General features: G+C 37.8%; 1 protein-coding gene across 2 annotated transcripts in view; it reads right to left on the minus strand.

Annotated features, from left to right (window-relative positions):
- The window catches only part of arhgap29b (Rho GTPase activating protein 29b), a 47,896-nt gene that overhangs the window by 23,031 nt on the left and 2,411 nt on the right, over nucleotides 1-22,454 (minus strand). For both annotated transcript variants that reach the window (XM_016515456.1, XM_016515455.1), the window contains exon 2: nucleotides 16,216-16,566. In XM_016515456.1, coding sequence (XP_016370942.1) covers nucleotides 16,216-16,486 — 271 coding nt within the window. In that variant the 5' untranslated portion in view covers nucleotides 16,487-16,566. The remainder of the gene's footprint in view (nucleotides 1-16,215; nucleotides 16,567-22,454) is intronic.

Below are 22,454 nucleotides of genomic sequence, written 5' to 3' on the forward strand. Positions count from 1 at the left end.
TTCAGCACAAAATAATCATGACTAAACATCCGAAGGTAAGTTAAAAGAATGAGTACAACTTTACAATCTGTATCCTGTCTCATGTAATCGTTCAATCAGTGTTTCAGCCGCGCAAAGACGTCAATATAACGTCTTGTAAACAATGTCACGTAACGTCACATTTACCTCAGAAGGCATATCTAGTAAACATAAACTCGATAGTCAGCCAGAAAAATAAACTGTAGAGAGCATTTTGCTAAATATATGCACCATATATATCATTATAATTTTTTACCATTCTTTAATGTTTTATTTATGTTTGAATAAATCCGTCCACGTTTTTATGACAGCCACTATTTAAATGTGTATATTTAAAAAAATAACTGAAGTAATTGTAACTTAATTATTATAAAAACTTCATTAATTGCAATTTAAGCAGTTGTACAGCACAAATCAGTCAATTTTAACCTTCAATGTTATAATGCAGTACCAACTGACTCTCATGTAGGCTATATTTTACAGCATTAGTTGAGAGATTTTATTTTCCTTGAGAAAATTTGGCATGTACTGTACCTGATATGTATCCAAAATAATCGATATTGAATCGAATTGGTAATCGAATCGAATCGCAAGCTTGTGAATGAGAATCGAATCGAATTGTGAAATTTGTCAAAACCCAGCCCTAATGCTAATACATACGTTGACAGGCAGGTAGGAAAGCCAATTAAAACGCTCGGACCGAGCGTTTTGATTGGACGAACATTTCTTGGTCCTACGCCTTCCACAGAATATATACATACAGATAAATACAATGCACAGCATAAATGAGTATACACCCCCTCTGATTAAATATAAAAGATGTATTTTCTTAATGATCACTAATATAATTCATAGAAAGATGGCAAAATTGAAATGTATTAAACATATTCTTAATAAAAACCAATAAAAGCCAATTTTTGTTTAAATGAAGGATTGCAGAATTGAGTACAACCTAGATTTAATTCAACCAGTGTAATATTTATATATATATATGTAATATAAGTGTAATATTCTAGAGCTTAATATGTCCTCCATAACTCTAAGTACACTGCTCTGACACTTCTTGGCACTGAGTGTATAAGAGTGCTGTTTAACTCCTGGAGGACGACCTCCTTAAATGCCCTGGTCTTTAATGGGGAGTGTTGCTCAGCTCGTCTCTACAGAATCCCCCACAGCTGCTCAAGAGTGTTAAGATTGAGTGAAATACATGTCCACTGAAGGGTCTCATGAGACCAGAGTATGGATTCCCAGAAGTCTATATTTTATAAATATGGGCCTTGAAAAAAGCTAAATGAGTTTATTGTGCTTTGGCTACAGTCGCTAGTTCTGGTGTGGATAAACAACCATGCATGTCACTTCTGCATGCTGCATCTTACTCTGTGAGATAAAGTGTCACTCTTTTCACAGCTTTTGCCGGCTCTGAGACACTTTCACAGTGTTTCTTCCTGCTCTTTTTCTAGAAAACTCACTCATCACTAAATGAAAGCTTAAAGTGAAGACCTAATTATTTCAGGGGCCTTTTCACAAGACCATTGTTTTTGAATTTCTGTGTTACTTTGGCTATATCTTCACACTTAAAACAATAGTTTGGTATTCCTCTTGTACCATTGTCCTCTTTTATGCTAAGAAATAAATCTCCTGACAGTTCTCTCTCAAGTGGTTTCATTGTTGTCAGCATTAAGTCTGAGTATGATTCAGTGGGCCATATAACATTTAATTATCAAGAAATTACTTACCTTTAACAGTTTTGGTTCAACATACTTACCTGTTGATCAATACTTGCCTTAACCTTACACCAGAATTATATATATATTTTTGTTTTATTTAGTAACTTTCAGGAGGGTGAACTCATTTTTGCAACACAACATTTTAGAACAAAAACTTTAATTTTGGATGCGATTAATCACGATTAATTGTTTGACAGCACTACTATTCACACAAAATTTGCTCAGTCTGAAAAAGGTTAATAATTTGGCATTCAAACAAACACCTAGCTTTCAAATAACCAAAAAAGTTTCAAATATCAATACATTTTTTAACAAGTTTCAAAATATTATTATGCATGTTTTTCAAACTATAAATATTTAGACTCCATGTAAACAAATATCAGGATTAAAAATGTTTGTTTACATCATGCGAACCCCACAATCTCTCTTGTTTGCATTAGGATGAAGTGGACGGTCGTTTGGCTGTGTGTAGCGGATGACTTCATATCTAACTGAATGTTGTGAAGGCTTCGAAGAGTTTTGATAGCAGGAGCATCTGTTTTTTATCCTCTCTGTGCAGATGTACATCATGCCACAAGGATGAGACAGAAGCTTTATGAGTGCACAGTTACAATGTGGAAGGTATGTGTGTGTTTGGCGGCAGAGACAGAGGATCACTTATCCCACTATGAAAAAGGAAGAAAAAAGTAGGAAGCACACACTGTTGACAGTTAAGCATCTTCAGTTTATCATTCTGTATTTACCGCCCTTAATTCCCCTCAGTGTGAAAACACTTTGAAAAACACACATGAGTAACGATGTCAGGGAAACAAAGTCATGAACCTCAGTGTGGCGCCAAAATGATTAGTGATGGGCTGTTTATTGCCTCATCACCTCTGCCGTGAATCTCCGTTATCTCTCCTCAATTCCATGAATCCTTGTGCATGTTCCATGAAACCGCCCAGCCTGTGGCATTAAGACTTCTGTTTTTACATCAAGTCATATAATGATTAGGGTTGGGTATCGTTTGGTTTTTTTTCGATACCGGTGCCAAATCGAAACTTTTAAAACGGTTCCGGTGCCTGAACTTTAAAAAACTTTGTCTTTCTCTTTATTTATTCTAGGGATGCACAGATACCACTTTTTCCAGTACTCGCCCGATACCGATATCGCTTTATGTATTACCCAGTTGTAAGTCGCTTTGGATAAAAGCATCTGCAAAATGACTAAGGGTGCTTTCACACTAGCACGTTTGGTGCGCACCCAGGTTCGATTTACGTCAGAGTTCGGTTCGTTTGGATGATGTGAACGCTGTCTTCCGAACTCGGGTGCGCACCCGCGAACCGTACCCGAGTCCGCTTAAAAAGGGTGGTCTGGGGTATGGTTCATGTGAACTCCGGTACGGTTCGCTGCTAATGTGAACGCAATCGTACCAAATCGCGGCAGTGAACCGCTATTAATGACGTATTACTTGATAAAAATGTGTGTTTGTGTGTGTGTTTCACTCACTTTCCTGACGAGCGTGACTGACACGCTGCAAACAGAGAGCCTTCAGCGTTCTTTAGAGCATTTGCAGTACATTCGTAAGACAGATGTAAGTGCCGTTATGTACCGCAGCTTTGTAAACAAAACGAACGGTTCAAAAACGTAAATATATAAAAGTGCAGAGAGCAATGTTATGCATTTGCCGCCGTCGTTACTAAGCAACAGGGTAAACAGCTGCTGGCTTGATGATGCAAACGAACCGCGGTTCGGACCCAAATAAAATAATGTGAACGCAGTCCAGCGGGGGCAGGGGGAGCAATCAAACTCGGGTTCGGACCAGGCAAGCGAACCAAGTGTGGAAGCACCCTAAATGTAAAATGACTAAATGTACCACAGTCAAGGCCCAGAAAGGTAGTAAGGACATTGTTGAAATGGTCCATGTGACATCAGTGGTTTAAAGGTGCAATAGGTGATTGTCTTCAGAAACATTTTTTGTTAAGCTGGTTGAATAATTGGCTTTCCTACCTGTCTGTCAACGTATGTATTAGCATACCTCTGCGCACCCTGTTCGCACAGACAGGATACGTCATCAGCGTGTTCACGCACGCTGTGCAGACAGAGCGACAATGGCAGACAAACATCAACAACCCGATCTTCCTTCCTGGTAGGGCTGTCAAAAAAAAAATTCTAATTTCAAATATTCGTCGAATTTAAAAAAAAAAAAATCCACATTTGAATGCAAAAACGTTGCATTCGAAATTTAGATCTGCGTCAGCCGTCAGGCAGCCTTATCAGTGGCGCACGAAATGCGACGGCAATGTAAGTGTCATTGCATTTTAATGCTTTTGTTAGCCTATCCAGTTGAACCCACTAGATGTGGCTCTGCTACATTGTTCATTCAATATATAACGGAAAACGAGAGCATCAGTGTGGCGACTATGTTGTTTATGGCGAAACTGAAACCAAGCCGTTCACACAGAACGTGGAAAATGGGCATCCTATGACCCCTTTAAAGTTTTCTCACCGGTGAATGACACATGATGTAGCCCAGCGGTTCCCAATTCCAGTCCTCACGCCCCTCGCTCTGCATATTTTGCATGTCTCGCTTAGTTAACACAACCGATTCAGATAACTAGCTCGTTAGAAGTGAGCTACGTGCATGAACATTAGCAAGTTTCACGATGAATGCGGCTAAAGTAAACAGTCTCTCTGAGAGCAGCTCAGAAGAGATGGGCGGGGTCAGCAGAGCGCATTAACATTTAAAGGAAAATGCTACAAATCTGAAAAGAGCTGTTTTTGACAGGGTAAAAAAGGTGTTTTTTTCTAATGTGCGAGGACTGGAATTGGGAACCGCTGATGTAGCCTATTGTAGTAATGTTGTCTCTGGTATTCTGGTCTGTGAGTGTATATGCATTCAGGGGGCGTGGCTTTGGACGACGTTTGCAGGGAGGGTGGGTCGTTCGCTTTCAGTGCTATCAGACTAAAATTAGCATTTTCCAAGATCTCCTACTGCACCTTTAACCTTAATTTTATGAAGCTACGAGAATACATTTTGTGTGCAAAGAAAACAAAAATTATGACTTTATTCAAAAATTTCTTCTCTTCTGGTCAGTCTCCGCAACCATTCATGAGAGTACTGCAGTCAGATTTCATCAAAAATATCTTAATTTGTGTTCCGAAGATGAACAAAGGTCTCGGGTTTGGAGTGACATGAGGGTGAGTAATTGATGACAGAATTGTCATTTTTGGATGAACTGTCTCTTTAACCTGTTAACCCGCATCTGGACGCCGGCGCACTGAACGCTCTTTGTTTGCACGTGCCAATGTTTACGAATAGATTAAATGAAAAGGGACATAATTAATCTGAACAAACTATATAACCCAAAGTATAAATATTAAAAAATAAAATAAAACTTGTTTATTTGTATACAAATAAAATATTTGTGTTATTTGTCGATTCAGCAACAGAAATAACTGCTTTACAGATGAAATGCTGGATATTTTTTGATTGAACGTGGCAACGGGGTAAGCACCTTTCTATTGCCTGCTGCAACAAATGCAGCAAGGTGAAGTTTGAAGAGGAACAAAAATTGAAAAAAAAATGTCTATGGCACCAGAACGAGACAGAATATACATATATTTGTATAGACATCTATCTGTGGACTTTTGTGGGAGGAAGCGGGACAAAATAGAACACTTTTTTTTTTTCTGGGAGTTAATGTGAGTGGAACTAAAAATCTATTCCATCCAGGCCTTTATCTTGTGATTTAGGGCAAGAGACCAGTATTCACAAAAGCCAAATCTTAAAGTCATGTATTAAGGTCACTAAAAGATCCTTCATTATCACAACAACACAATGACCTCCCTCCTCTACCTGGGTGACCAGGTGCACGTCTTTACTTTGACCCGTCAGGATTAGAAGATTCCAGTGCGGTAAGAGGAGAGGAGGCTCTAGCCCCAGGGATACTCAAGAGTGTCCTCTCTCCTCTCTGACTTTGAAGTGTCCCTCAGACATAAGGCCTCCATCAGAAGCCCCCACCCCAGCTCAGGTCTTCCCCTCACTGCCCTCCTAATTACTGGTGAGGGGTCAAGCAGCAGGTCACAGACCAAAATGCCTGCTCTGATTAAGCTTTTTTTTAATGATGATGTTTTTCAGCCCAGTCTGAGAAGCACAACCAAAGCGCTTTTGGTATTCAAAGATGTTTGATTTATCAAAGTGTGGCTTGACATGCAGGACAGGCCCGCTTCAATGACAGGGACTGATCCACCCCCCAAAAGACTGATGGAATGTTGCGTCCGCCCAATGGGGGCCCACCACACAGGGGACTATGTCATGTGTCAGAGCTGATTGGGGTCCCGGGACGTCTTCATGCCAGCGTAGCAACCGGTGTTCTCCAAACCCGCTCTCACTCTGTTATGAATAATGCATCATCTGGGCCCCCAAACACTTCAGTGATGTCAAAACAATGGGATTTTAAAAAGTATGCATGAAAACTGCTCAGGGGGAACTGAGGGGCATTGTTTCGGTGGGGATACCGCCAGAGAGGCACACACGTATTGTTCGGGACGAGCCCCCTGCTGAAGGCCCTCCATCCTGGGTCTATTTCACTCCGGGAGCTCCAGCAGCGAGTCGCCATCCCTCCAACACTCGGCCTGCGTTTTGGCCCAGCCACGCTTCACGCTCAGTCTCTTCATGTTTCACTTGTACTCTTCGCCCGCCCCGCTGTCTCTGATCAGAGCCGGCTAACATAATCTCACCCAAATGCTAACAAGCCTCACACTGCAGTGTGAGAATGAAGACTGCTAACGGCCCCTATCCCACATCTCAGTCCCATCGGCAAAAAAGTCAACACAGTTTCTCATGAACACACACACATGTCGCTGACTGGTCTGACACATTTTTTAGATCTCAGCAAGTTAAATTGACAAATTAAAGTTGTTAACAATATGTCCTTAGCTCACAGGTACAAATTGTAACAGGATGTTATTGAATTACAGACTTGAAAATCCATCAAATTAATGACACACTGATCACAGGACTCATCTGACTTTGCTTAAGGTCTCTCTGAACTGCAATGAAATCCAAGCCATGTTTATGTCTTCAAATCATTATAATCAATCAGTCTCTATTGAACTGATATAACTGCTTTTCTGATTATAAACATATTTACAGTACATACTTAATTACCAAATTAAGATAAATTCAACATAAAGGAAAGTATAATATTGAAGTTTATATTAAAAAACATTCATTATTATTATTTATTATCTGAATAAATATGAACAATATTATAAAATCATTTAAATATTAATTGTGAGCAATTTATTAATAAAATAATATATAATAATTTAATTAATATTTCATTACATGTATTTTTGTAAACTGTAGCAACAGAAGCAGCATTGAAATCAAATATCTGAGCAAATTTTTTGAATTTTGTCATAGAAAGAAGCAACTAAATCACACATTTTCTGTAATAATCGCACCTAACATTAAAACCTGTAATAAATATATTTGCACATGTATTCCCCAAATTGATATGGAATCAACATAACAAAAATAATAATATTGTAGATAATATTAAAAATAAATAGTTAAAATTATTATTCAAATAATAATAAATAATAATTTAAATAACATTTGTTTAATGCCATTTTTAATGCTAGCAACAGAAAATGCAGATAAGGCGTTAAACTGTCCACATTAAATGCAGAAATTAATGTGTTCAATTTCCCAATCCTATCATTAACTATTTTCACACTAGTAATGCTATTTTGTGCTAGTCAATTAAACATCAGCTACATGTTATGTAGGCTACAGGTTACAAGGCTGCTACTGCCAGGAATGAAAACATCACTCTTTTCCTGAGAAAATAGGTTGTACGTTTTTTGTTCCAGCATATGTTCCAAATGTTTCCTAGAAAATTAGCCACTTGACACAATGTAATCACACACATCAAAGCTTTTACGCACAGCTGCTGGCATTTCCTCTGTTGCTAACAACAGGTAATCAATAGGCACGTCTCGACCTGCCTTAGCTGCGCTTTGCCCAAAGCGGCAGACGAGCTTAGCGACGCTCTGTTGTGATTCACCGGTGAGAAAGCGGCTCTGGGTTTGCCGTTGTGCCTGTCAGCATTCCTCACACCATACCACTTCTCTTTTACAGGAACAGAAAGACTATTCTTTAAAGTGCAGGAAATTAGCAAAGACTGGAGTGTCCCATTCACATTTTGGGTAAATAAACACACCAAAATCAGCACTCTAAATTTTTTTATGCTCAGATTCAGTTCAGTTACATACTTCATCCAGCCAAACCAATAACTTCATGTTTCCTAGAAAATTAGCCACTTGACACAATGTAATCACACACATCAAAGCTTTTACGCACAGCTGCTGGCATTTCCTCTGTTGCTAACAACAGGTAATCAATAGGCACGTCTCGACCTGCCTTAGCTGCGCTTTGCCCAAAGCGGCAGACGAGCGTAGCGACGCTCTGTTGTGATTCACCGGTGAGAAAGCGGCTCTGGGTTTGCCGTTGTGCCTGTCAGCATTCCTCACACCATACCACTTCTCTTTTACGAGAACAGAAAGAGCATTCTTTGAAGTACAGGAAATTAGCAAAGACTGGAGTGTCCCATTAGCATGTTAAGGTAAACAAACACAGCACACTAAACCGATAAGTAACATTTTTTATGTTCGAATTCAGTTCAGTTACATATTTCATCCAGCCAAATCAAAATAACCTCTATCGAGAGGCCTTCATCTGACGTGTACCCCCAAAAAACACGCTCTTCATCCAGCACTAATGATGGCCCTGTACTTTGCTAGGATTTCATGGGCCAACTGGCACATCCCCATGACCAATCTGCTGAACTGCGGCTGTAAATCCACACCCCAGGAAATGCTACCCAACTACAGGCCCACACAAAAACATCCCTCACCTTCAGTGGGAAAGTTACTGCCCAACAAATCTCTCTTCTCCACTTCACAAACGCAGAGAGCCATTATATCGGCTTCGGCAATGGTGCCACACGCAAAACTCTGTGAAGCCATCTCGTTACACGAGGGTGGGTGTCTTTTTTCACTTTTTCAATTTAGAGGGTTTTGTCCATATCCCCAGATTAACAGCACTACAATATGCCAAAGGGGCCTCTGTACCAAGACCTCCAACGGGCTGCTGCATTCACGAAAACAATTCATCCACCAGGCCAGCTATGAGAAAACACTCTTTTGCATGCATGAAACCTTGATTTGTTTTACATCTAATGTAATAAAAATAAATGAAATCCACCATCTGACTGGCTGTTTAAATTTTAAACCAGCAGACGTTTTAAAATCAAATTTTTAAGATCTGTACAAATAAAATTAATACTGTATGTCTATAAAGAACAAACTCATACAGTATAAAAAAAAAAAATTACATAAGCCAAAAATGCCCTGATTTTCACTTGCCGACAGGTTTTGCGAAATCGCCGACAAATGCCCGAAATCGAAGACAAATCGGTGCTCGTTCACGCGAGTGACAATCGCGCAGTGTGAATTATCAAAGACGCGATCTGAGAGAATCGCCGACGCCTGTCAATTAGGGCTGTGCAAATAATCGAATGTGATTTTCATGCGCATCTCATCAGTAAAGCTGGTTCTGTGATTAGTAGTAAATCTCCAGCACGTGCATTCAGATGGAGCGGCATTTACTACACAGAGCCGTAGATCACTGACAAGCTATGCAAAATCGTGTCCATAATCGGCAATGAATCGCCTGCGATTTTGAACATCTTTGTTATTATTTGTTCGGGGAGGACTTATAGACCACAATATCAGCTTGATCTTGCGTTATTTCCTTATCACTTCTCACCAGGGTTTTTCCTGCATAGAGAATTATGAGGCGGCTGTCTCCGCCAAATTTTGTGCCGCCTCTGGTTGTTGACAAAACTCAGGCAGGCAGTCACGTGCAAGCATCACTGATTATTATTATATTATATATTATATATTATATGCACCTGTTACCCTGCTGCAATTGCTTTTAATGATGTATCAGAAGAATTCACGTAAGGTTGTAAGAAAATATTTTGTTTTCTAGAAAGACACTTTAAGTGGATAAATGTATATTGGATCAATGCAATGTGGACCAGGAGACCATAAGGAGTGGATACAGATTTTCAATTTCATTAAATGTTTAACAACCTAATGTTATATGTTCACCTATACTACAAAAGGGCCCCTTTTAGCTGGTATGTTTTATTTAATTTCATGTTCAACAGGTTTGTTTTTGTAAAATGTAACTTTATAATTGTCATTTTCTTCAAACATATAATTATTATAGCACCTAAAATACGTTGTGTGTAAAAAGTGTTTGTTTTCAGCCAGTTGAAGGGTGGGTACATTGTGTGCACATGATCAGGATGGTACCACCTCCGCCTCATTTTAAGCCAGGAAAAACCCTGCTCGCGTGCATTTGGTTGTGAAACGTAGTTTGCGGACCAGACAGAGTTGTCGGCGATTCTTCCTATTGTAAAGTCATGCAGTGTGTAACCTCCTGTCGCCGATCTATCGTGCAATGTGAACACAGCAGCAACTGAATGCTACCCCAGATTAGGGCTGGACAATAATTCATTTCTATTAATTTTCCACTGATTTACACGATCTGATGAGCATTAACTCATTTAAAGCGGTTTCGTTTACTACACACACACTGAAGCGCGCGATGCTCGCGGTGATTTCAGCATCTGTCATCTCACTAAATGAGGACATAAATACACAAACAACATCTCCAGAACTGCTCTGAGAGTCACTTCATGAGTATTTTTACCATTTCATTTGAGTAAAACTAGCGTCATATGATATACACACAGAAATATAAAGGTATTCACGGTAACCCGTCAAAATAAAAGTCCGGTTTAACTTGAATACATTGCAGCAGAAATGTATTACTTTTGTTCAGCAGAATGTACATACTACTACTACAACTAAAATTATTAAAACTTTATTTTTTAAGGAATGATCACACAACATGTATTCCATGTTTTAATTTTAATAGTAAATCCCCTTTGTTTGCCAAAAAAATAAAGTTTAATTTTCAATAATTTAAAGATAAATTAAATTAATGTTTTATGCCTTCATTCGATAACCAGATACACAACACAGAATTTCTGATGAAAAAGAAAACATTTCATGAGGCTTATTTTAAGAATAAATGTGAATAAATTAAGTTGTTTTTATGCATTCAAATAATTAGACATGCTACAACACCGAATTTGGTAACAATAAAACATATGGTGAAAGAAAATAAAAGATTTCATAGGGCCCTAAACATGTAATTTTTTGTCAAACTTTTAATAAACTGATGTGACATTGTATAAGTTCCATGATTTTAATTAATTAGACATGCTTTTTGATTAATAAAATGTAATTTAACCATTAAAAAGGATTCTAGAAAAATTAGAACGGAATTTGGGAAAAAATAAAACAGATTTAATAGGACCCTATATTTAACACACAATTACAACAGTATATGGTTTGTATGTTATTTTAATGAGATTTGGGGTGTTTTCTTAACAATAAAGAATGTTTACATGAGAAATGCCAAGCTGGTAGCTTAGTATAAAAAACTACAAATAAGTTATTACAAACACTTGATGCTGGTTTGAAGTGAGATTTGAGTAAAAGCTTACCATTAATTTTATAAAAAGTCTTAGCTTGGTGCTAATGTTAGCTCTAATGCACCTGTTACCCTGCTGCAATTGCTTTTAATGATGTATCAGAAGAATTCACGTAAGGTTGTAAGAAAATATTTTGTTTTCTAGAAAGACACTTTAAGTGGATAAATGTATATTGGATCAATGCAATGTGGACTAAGAGACTATAAAGGAGTGGATAAAGATTTTCAATTTCATGAAATGTTTAACAACCTAACGTTATATGTTCACCTATACTGCAAAAGGGCCCCTTTTAGCTGATATGTTTTATTTAATTTCATGTTCAACAGGTTTGTTTTTGTAAAATGTAACTTTATAATTGTAAATGTGGTCGTCACTCCCAAAACTTTGCAGTGTGTACGTGGCCTATGTGTACAATCTTTGAGAGCCATAATAAGAGCTTTATGACCGGAGGAAAATAGCTCTACTGGAAGACTATTTTTTAACCATGTCTAAGAATAGAGAAAGACTTGAGCTAATTTTAAACTTGAGATCATTTTGCTTGGTTCTGTGTGGACACTTAAGGGTTGAAAAAGTCTTAAAAAAAAATCAATCCTTTGGATTGAATTCACAGGTTCATGAATAAATAAAATAAAAATAAAACAGGGATAAATTGGGAAAAATCTTAGATTACTTGATATTTTATATGCCTAGTTCAGAAGCTATAAACTGGAATGGTAATATAACTACAAATTCAAAACTTGGACACATTTTACTGAATTTATGTTTCTCATGACCTTTATAAATTAATGTAAAAATGTTATGCGTTTCTTTGCCAATTAAAATTATGATTATTATTTCATTTATTGAAGAAGGACAAGCAGCCAACAAATGTCTAGCATAGATGAACTGCTTCAATGCTGTATAAAAAGCCTCCCATGATGCACCTCATGAAGTTAGTTGTGAAAATGACTGTGATCTAGCCTAGACAATGCGCAGTGAGTTTTTGGTTTAACCTTGTTTGGTCACTAGATAATACTTCATACTTCGGGGAAGTCGTGGCCTAATGGTTAGAGAGTCAGACTCGTAACCCAAAGGTTGCGGGTTCGAGTCTCGTACCGAGATAGTCATGCACTGTGAAAACAACGATCCGATGATTTTGAAAATCATGCAGTGTGAACTCGGCATAAGTGAAACTCACATGGTACAAAAACACGTCTAGACTCGATTACAAATTTTGATACGGTCTCTCTGCACCATAGTGTCACCCACGCCAAATGTCACATCACTTTCACTTTCATACTTCAATTTGTGTTATGTAATAGTTTTGATGACTTTACTATTATTCTAAACTGTGAGATTATTATTAACAAATAGCTATGTCTGAATTTGTCACTGGTAATGTAGTACACTTTAAACAAGTAGCGTCAAAACAAACAAAAAGTCAATTTCACCTGGAATCAATTCCGTACATTTATAAAAAAAAAAAAACACTCAGTGCTGCTATCTGAATGACACTAAATCAGTCTACAGACCTAGTACATGGAAGAATGAAAGACTTCCTGGCTGTTATCACGGCACTTTTCAACCTCAGAGCACTTAAGAGAAACTCTTCTTCACAACAGAACAGCACATTCTTTCAGCTACCCACATGATGAGCGTCATTCGCTCTGGACGTGCTTCTCTAAAATCACAGAGGGAATTATTTGATATTTAGCCCTTCCAGTAAAAACATCCCACCCTTCTGAATATCCAACTGTCACGGGAGTTTAACATTACACTAAAAACATCTCAATGTTGGATTCAAAGAAAAAATACACTAGGCTTGGCTTTCTGATGTGTTTTGACAAAAGAAACAACAAAAAGGGACCATTTCTGCGTTTAACTAGGAAAGATGTCGATCTGAAAGGAAGATACAAAACCATTTAACCCTTTAAAAACTATTTGACTATGACAACTTTGAACTTCTTAACAATTCCCCAGCTGCCAGAAAGTCAAACAACCACAACCGAGGTGAAAAGTGCCTTTGAAAACATTCTGAAATTTCGGCGAGGAAGAGTCATTTTTCATGTGTCGCACACCTAACAACAGTCAATCGAAGGCACCATAGCAACAAGTGAACATTTGCTCTGAAGGAATGCAGGGTATGCAGGAGGAGGGGGCTTCATGGCGGAGGAGGAATCACAGACGAGAAGAGTTTGGTCACACCGATCAAAGTGATGAGCCAAGCTCATAGTCGTCAACATAAACACTAACGGAAAAAGTACTGTGACTGCAGTTTTCTGATAAACACTTTACAACCCACTAGTTTTCTAGCTTAAATGAACCACATTGTGGCTTCAAAAATCTCGCATGTGACGTGCATTCAGACTGCAGAGCAAATTAGCACGAAGATGAGTTCCTGTAGCGTTCCTCCTGGCTGGCTTGTAGATAGATCCCTAAACAAGACCATATCTGCAGATGAAACTTTTTTTGTAGAAGCATTTTTTAAATTTGAACGAGCACCTCATGACTACACCACGTTATGTTCGAGAAGCTGCAAAAGACACAGGCGCAAGTGGAATGTACAAGAATGTACAAGTCGAGAACACTTTTTGTGCGCAACTAATCCTTTAAGATTTGAGGGAAGATAATCTGCAAAGATTCTCCTTATGTGTGTGCTGCATGTGACGTGCATTCAGACTGCAGAGCAAATTAGCACGAAGATGAGTTCCTGTAGCGTTCCTCCTGGCTGGCTTGTAGATAGATCCTAGCTGGCATAAAATAACAGCCAGGGAGGCGAGGAGAGCTGTGATGAGGTGTGACGTGCATTCAGACTGCAGAGCAAATTAGCACGAAGATGAGTTCCTGTAGCGTTCCTCCTGGCTGGCTTGTAGATCCTAGCTGGCATAAAATAACAGCCAGGGAGGCGAGGAGAGCTGTGATGAGCAATCTCAATGCAGACAGGATGAATCCATACATTTAGAGGGTCAGTGAGCATCTCCTCCACTGAGGAGGAAGAGTGGGGAGGTCAAAAGCATGTGCTTGTGCGAAGTGTCACCGGGCCGCCTGACAGAGGGTGGTGTGGAGAATCTCACTCATCAATACTTAACCAAACAGTTGAAATAAAAGCAGCTGGAATCCCATTTGCACTGATGAACTACTGGGAAACAGAATTATTCATTCAAATATGCACCAAATCTTTATCTGGGTTTTTCATTGCATTTGTTTTGCTGGTATTTGTGTTTTTGTTGTGGCCACCTGCCACAATTTCACAGTATTGATGTTATAATAGCATCTTTTGATAACAATTGTGTTTTTTTTACCAACTTCAGGTAATGCTTTGGCAATACATATAAAAGAATGTCATGCTAATTAAGCAATTTGAATTTGTGCAATTTCTTGTGAGAAATACAGGAAGTGTCTTTACAGTGTAGTGAGCTAGTGAGCTATTATCTGTCCGTAGGCCTGTCACGATAACAACTTTTTGTTGTGCGATATATTGCCCCAGAAATAATTGCGATAAGCGATATTATTGTCATTTTAAAGACCATTTTATGCCACTGAATATATAATCATAATGTAACCGCATAATAATTGCAAGAAGGCCTACACGCATCCAAATGACAACAAACTTTTTAAGAATTTTTAAGAATATTTCGTTCATGGAAATGAAGTATCAACATATTAGATACCTTAAAAAACTTGAATAAATAGTAAATAAACATTTAACAAAAAGTGCAAAGTAACATTAGGATTTTTTAACTCCTGTAGTGTGAAACGGCTTTAAATAGAAAGATCAAAAGAACAGCATTTATTTGAAATAGAACATTATACATGTGTTTACTACAATTTAATGCATCTTTGCTGAATAAAAAATAAAGTATTGATAGAAAGAAAAAGATCATATAAATATATGACCCCACACATTTTAATGTTAGTGCAGATCTGTTAGTTGAATTTAAATTGGAAAAGTGTTTAAAAGACATTTTAAAAAGATGAATTACTGCTTTAATATAACCAAAATCCTTTACAGTGCTGCACATAAACATATTTAAGACAAAAATAGCAAATATATAGCTACCACACTTGTTTTGCAGCTGACCCCCATTTTAGGTGGTGCGATGCTTTTTGGAAAGAAAAAAAAGCAATAATTCCCTGCTGGGGGTGGGACAGTTTGGCTATTCTTAGATGGGAAAGTATCTAAATATGTATATACGACAAACCATAATTGGCCAGTCACTATCTATACTCCAGAGCTCTGTCATAAATGCTGTATTTACTGTGAAAGACAACATAATAGCGGCTTTTCAATCTTTCATCATAGCAACTGTTTCTCTAAAAGAATCTAACAGGAACATAATCTTCTAGCCGTTTCCAATAATGCAGAACAGGAACACATAGGCCTAGTTCTACAAAAAGTACCTTGAAACAGTAAACAGAAATAACTAACAACAGGCTCAGTGTATCATGTGGTCACATCTATTCGAGGTGTTTCTTTTCTCTCCCTGCCGAGAGAAAAGAAACACTCTCGGCAGGATAGCCAGGAGTTTACCAGTGGCATCCTGACAGACGTGGCACTCCTCCAGTGATGGGAATGAGAAACACTAACAGAGCCTACAAACCTTCGACATCAGCACGGACTGACCCATATACACATTTAAAAGAAACTGATACGTCATAAAAAGCGATACCACAAGTAGTGCTGGGCGGTATAACCAAAAATTTATATCACGGTATTTTCCAAAATTATACCGGTTTCACAATTCATATCATTACAAAAATAAACACCGGTATTCGGCATGAACCGGTATACCGCCCAGCACTAACCACAAGATCAACCACAGCTGCAACAAAGCACTTTTAAAAGCAAGCGTTAAGTAGAACCTCACCTTTGGAGTGAAAAGCCTCCTTTAGGCTCAGGAGCACGTCAGAAAACGTGCGCACATCATTGACCAGCTGCATGATGTAGTCAGGGTCCCCTCCAGGGGTGGTGGTGGTGTGATCCAGGCCCATAGCGTTGAGAGGGTTCGTCTTAGAGCTGCGGCCCATTTCTAGCGTTTTGTTGGACCCGGGGGACAGGGACACAGGGATGTTGGGCTGGGAGAGACGAGCACCGCTTGTCAAGCACTTATTCCCACTGTTGCTGCCCTGACGGAACATTCCAGCAGCCGCTTCTGCCAATACTGAGCCGCCTCAGCCGCTGATCCAAGCGCCCTCCTGCCAGTGGAGAGCTGAAGGTACTGCAAGACAAAAAGATGATCAATTAATGATCAATTAAAACAGCATACGGGATATTAGAGCCAAAGATCAGGGGCCTCATTTGTAAACAAATGTGCAGAATGATCCTAAATGTGAACAGTTTACCAAATGTTCCTATGAACAATTCATTCAATTCAAGCACAACATGCAACAACTCAATGCCCATAAATATCTCTTTATTAAGCAGATAGTTCACCCAATAATAAAAATTCTGTCATCATTTACTAACCCAAACAGTTGCTGGTCCCCACTGACCTCCATAGTATGGAAAAATACTGTGGATGTCAATGGGAACCAGAAACTGTTTGGTCACCCACATTCTTCAAAATATCTTCTTTTGTGTTCAACAGAAGATAGAAATTTATATAGGTTTGTAACAACTTGAGGATGAGTAAACGATGACAGAATTTTCATTTTTGGGTGAGCTATTTCTTTAAGAAATTTTTTGAAAACAGTTTTTGCTGCTTAATATTTTTGTGGAAACTGTGATATATTAGCATTTTAACTGGTATGAAAATTTATTATCACGATTATAATGACCAAAATTATCACGGTTATCAGTATTATCACGGTATTGTTAAAATGTGCTGGAGATTAGGGTTGGGTACCGAACTCGGTACTTATAAGGGTACCGACCGAATTGCGTCGGTACTACCGAGTACCGATTCACGTTAAATCAATCGGTGCCAAATTTCGGTACCTGAGAATGCATCTGGGCGCATACGCTACAGAGAGAGAAAGAGAGACCCTGTGACGTGATGTCACCCCTTCAACTCGTTCAAACAACACACAGGGCAAGCCGAAATGTTCTGAAGTGTGGTTACATTTTTAGGGCCATATGGTTTCTGCGAAAACACAGACGGGATCGCGGAGTCCGATATAAACTTGTGTCTGTGAATATTAAAATGCAAAAGGACGGTTTAAATATGAGTCCTGCATGTTCCACTTGCCTCTGTATGTATGAATGGCGGAAACGCGGTTTTGTTGTTTAAAACACAAATACTGAAGCACGCGTGACTCTCGCAGTGATTTCCGGCCTCTGTGTCTCACTATATGATGGCATGAACACAAAAACTTCATCTCCAGAGCTGCTGTGAGAGTAACTTTGCGAGAATTTTCCCGTTTCATTTGAGAAAACTAGCATCACCATACTGTTTACACACAGAAACTTGATGGCAACCTGTCAAAATAAAAGTACGGTTTAACATGTAACAGAAATATATTACTCTTGTATTACTTTTGTCCAGTATAATGTACATCTTTAAATATTCCATTTTCTATCAAATTTAAATAAAACAATTAAATGATACAAATAAATATTACAACCAGATTAATCACTTAATTGTTGAAAAAAATTATGTAAATATAAGTCTCTGTAAATCCACTCTCTGACACTAGGTGGCGCTTATGGAAAAGCTGAATTAGAGCTGTTTAATTCTGTATATTACCAAAGACTGAAGATAATACCACCACGATAGATTCTGTATGTAATTGATTTTATTCTACATTGAGGACACTTTATAAAACCTACAGAGGATGGGACCCAGCGGCCTTCACTAACATGACACAGTTTTGAAATTCTTCTAACCGTATCGGTCATCTGACAGACAGACGGATGGGTGCTAAGCCAAAAGTAAGCATTATAAATGTACTTTTATTCGTCGTTTTGTCCATGTAATGTTAAATTTCACTCAATTTATATTGTTCAGTGTTAATAAGTTTTCAAATTCCGCTCTGTTATTTTACATATCCCTGTGGGTTAATTTGCGCGTGAGGTCAAGTAACATTAGGTGGTTTAGGTGGTTGTCTGAGGTAAATTTATGTCTGTCCCTTTTAGTTGTTTAAATTGGTCACTAAAACACGTAAAACACGTAAAATATATTTAATATTTTCAAAACTTCATCTGGTGTGAAGTGTTTGTTCTTGTAGTAAAATACGTTAGACTTTGTCGTGGATCCCGGACGCTCACGCGATTCTGTGAGAGGCGTTTAAAATTTTAAAAATAATTTTAAAAAGCACACTGAAACAATTCAGTAAAGACTAAATATCAGTCTGACAGAAGACAAAATGAGCATTGTGAAGCTATATTTATATCTATAATAATCGTTTATATTTCAATTGTGTTTCAGGGCAGTTCGTGAAGACAGATGTTGCGACAACCTCTGGACTAGGGCTGGGTGATATAGCTAAAAAAAATCATCAACGATATAATGTTTCATATCGTAGAGAGAGAAAGAGAGACCCTGTGACGTGAGGTCACCCCTGCAACTCGTTCAAACAACACACAGGGCAAGCCGAAATGTTCTGAAGTGTGGTTACATTTCTAGGGCCATATGGTTTCTGAGAAAACGCGGACAGGATCGCGGAGTCCATTCATAAAAACGTAATTTACTCTATAGCGCGGAATGCCACGGAATTCGTCAATTTTGGACGAATAAATCAAAAGTAGCCACTGCCACTTAATTCGAATCGCGATATGAACTAGTGTCTGTGAATATTAAAATGCAAAAAGACGGTTTAAATATGAATCCTGCATGTTCCGCTTGCCTCTGTATGTATGAATGGCGGAAACGCGGTTTTGTTGTTTAAAACACAAATACTGAAGCACGCGTGACTCTCGCAGTGATTTCCGGCCTCTGTGTCTCACTATATGATGGCATGAACACAAAAACTTCATCTCCAGAGCTGCTGTGAGAGTAACTTTGCGAGAATTTTCCCGTTTCATTTGAGAAAACTAGCATCACCATACTGTTTACACACAGAAACTTGATGGCAACCTGTCAAAATAAAAGTACGGTTTAACATGTAACAGAAATATATTACTCTTGTATTACTTTTGTACAGTATAATGTACATCTTTAAATATTCCATTTTCTATCAAATTTAAATAAAACAATTAAATGATACAAATAAATATTACAACCAGATTAATCACTTAATTGTTGAAAAAAATTATGTAAATATAAGTCTCTGTAAATCCACTCTCTGACACTAGGTGGCGCTTATGGAAAAGCTGAATTAGAGCTGTTTAATTCTGTATATTACCAAAGACTGAAGATAATACCACCACGATAGATTCTGTATGTAATTGATTTTATTCTACATTGAGGACACTTTATAAAACCTACAGAGGATGGGACCCAGCGGCCTTCACTAACATGACACAGTTTTGAAATTCTTCTAACCGTATCGGTCATCTGACACTGACAGACAGACGGATGGGTGCTAAGCCAAAAGTAAGCATTATAAATGTACTTTTATTCGTCGTTTTGTCCATGTAATGTTAAATTTCACTCAATTTATATTGTTCAGTGTTAATAAGTTTTCAAATTCCGCTCTGTTATTTTACATATCCCTGTGGGTTAATTTGCGCGTGAGGTCAAGTAACATTAGGTGGTTCAAGATACAGTCTGAGGTAAATTTATGTCTGTCCCTTTTAGTTGTTTAAATTGGTCACTAAAACACGTAACTTTACAATAATATATTTAATATTTTCAAAACTTCATCTGGTGTGAAGTGTTTGTTCTTGTAGTAAAATACGTTAGACTTTGTCGTGGATCCCGGACGCTCACGCGATTCTGTGAGAGGCGTTTAAAATTTTAAAAATAATTTTAAAAAGCACACTGAAACAATTCAGTAAAGACTAAATATCAGTCTGACAGAAGACAAAATGAGCATTGTGAAGCTATATTTATATCTATAATAATCGTTTATATTTCAATTGTGTTTCAGGGCAGTTCGTGAAGACAGATGTTGCGACAACCTCTGGACTAGGGCTGGGTGATATAGCTAAAAAAAATCATCAACGATATAATGTTTCATATCGTTCTGTATCGATAATTATTGACATTTTTATAACCTTTTTTAAAACAAAAAGCAATAGAAAAAAAAATTTCAATTTAACCACTGTATTTATAATTAACACAATTTATTGAGACAAACAACAAATATTTTTTGTTTTAACAAACACAATAAAAATTAAACAAATATCTAATTTCTAATGTTATCAAATATAATCAAATACAACTCATATAAATCAAATACTCATAAAAATCAAATATAATTAACTCATAAAAATCAAATATATATAGTGTTTTCTAAAAGTTTAAACTGTTTTAACTTTGCATGGCTTTCTATACATCTCTTGTGTGACACGAGTGCAGCAGTCATATTTGTCCGTCTAAAAATGCGCTGAATATGCATTCTAAGGATGCACCGAAATGAAAATTCTAGGCCGAAGCCGAAGCCGGAAAAAATGAAACACTGGGCCGAAGGCCGAGTACCGAACACGGTTTTTCACATTTTCCCCCCATGTAGGCCTATTTTCAACAAAGCACAATTTAGCTTAAAATTAATTAGTAAAATTATATTTTTTGGCCATTTTTGAGACTTGAATCAGGCATGTATTTTTTACTGTACAAATAAAGACAGCCTTGCTGAGCAGAAAATACTTATTTTAAAGCATTAGAATATATTACAGATCCCAATTTGAATACTATGTGTGAATGTTATAATAAATGTATTAACAGAGCTGTTGTAGGGTAATTATTATTATCATTATTATTGTCTTACATTTTTATTTTATTTTACAGAACGACAGTAAAATTACAATATTATCATTTATGAATGTCGATGGAGTTGTTGCTTTTGCTCGGCTTTTATTTTGGCAGAAACCCGCAGGAAGATCTCAGTGCTTCTTTTTGTTGACAACAGCATGCAGATTTATAAATGATTCTCATTACGAATTTGGGAAGATGTTTGTCGCACATATCACATGCCTTTAAAAAAATCAAAAGGAGCAACTGACGAGTAACATAGTTTTAGTGCAGATTTTCCTCGCGCTTTGGACTTTGAACCCTGGTGCCGCGAGCTCGTGCAGCGCTGTCAGAATACATGCAATTAATTAAGAAATATATCGTGATATCAATTTTGGCCATATCGTCCAGCCCTATTGACATGTTTGCTGCATTAGCGCGTTTGTCATTGTTCGGTTCATATTATTTGGCCTTTTCCTTATTCGGCCGAACGAAAGAGATTTTCTTGCTATTTTCGGCCGAATAATTTCGGTTGCCGAATATTCGGTGCATCCCTAATGCGTTCTGTGTGAATGGTTTGGTTTCGGTTTTAACCCATTCAAGATCTTGTCCGCATTGAGCTTCTATATTTCTCTAATATTTTGAATGCATAACACAGCAGCGGCGCGTCTCGTGGGCTAGACTAACAAAACATTAAAATGCAACACCGTCACTTACATCACCGCATCTCGCGCGCCACTGATGACGCTCCCTGATGCACACTCACCTAACATTCAAATGCAAATGTTTATTTTAAATTCGACTAATATTCATTCTTTATTCACAATCTCCTCATCACAGGCAGGCACAGCACTCATTTCAGCATGTGTTCGTGTTTGTGTGTGCTGTCTGCGTCACTCATAGCACGTGCCTATATCGTGCGCTATATCGAACATTTTTTCTATTGATATCGAAGAAGGTGTACCGTCGATAAATATCGATACCGTTTTATTGCCCAGGCCTACTTCTGGACTGAAGTCAGTTCCACCTGCCACATCAGACTCTGCTGTATATGGAGGCCCTTATGTGTGTACTTTTCATTATTGTGCATGCAGATATTATTCAGGTATGTGAACACTTGACTATTGCATGAATAATGAATGTACCATCTTTGAATGTACCAGAATTTTAATTGGTTAATTGCAGTTGAATTAACCCCCCCAATTCAGCTCCAAGGGGTGAACATACACTACTAGTCAAAAGTTTTTGAACAGTAAGCTTTTTCATTTTTTTTTCATTTTTTTTAAAGAAGTCTCTTCTGCTCACCAAGCCTACATTTATTTGATCCAAAGTAC

Source organism: Sinocyclocheilus rhinocerous, unplaced genomic scaffold, assembly GCF_001515625.1.
Source record: "Sinocyclocheilus rhinocerous isolate Xijiao unplaced genomic scaffold, SAMN03320098_v1.1 scaffold507, whole genome shotgun sequence".
Classification (NCBI taxonomy): Eukaryota; Metazoa; Chordata; class Actinopteri; order Cypriniformes; family Cyprinidae; genus Sinocyclocheilus; species Sinocyclocheilus rhinocerous.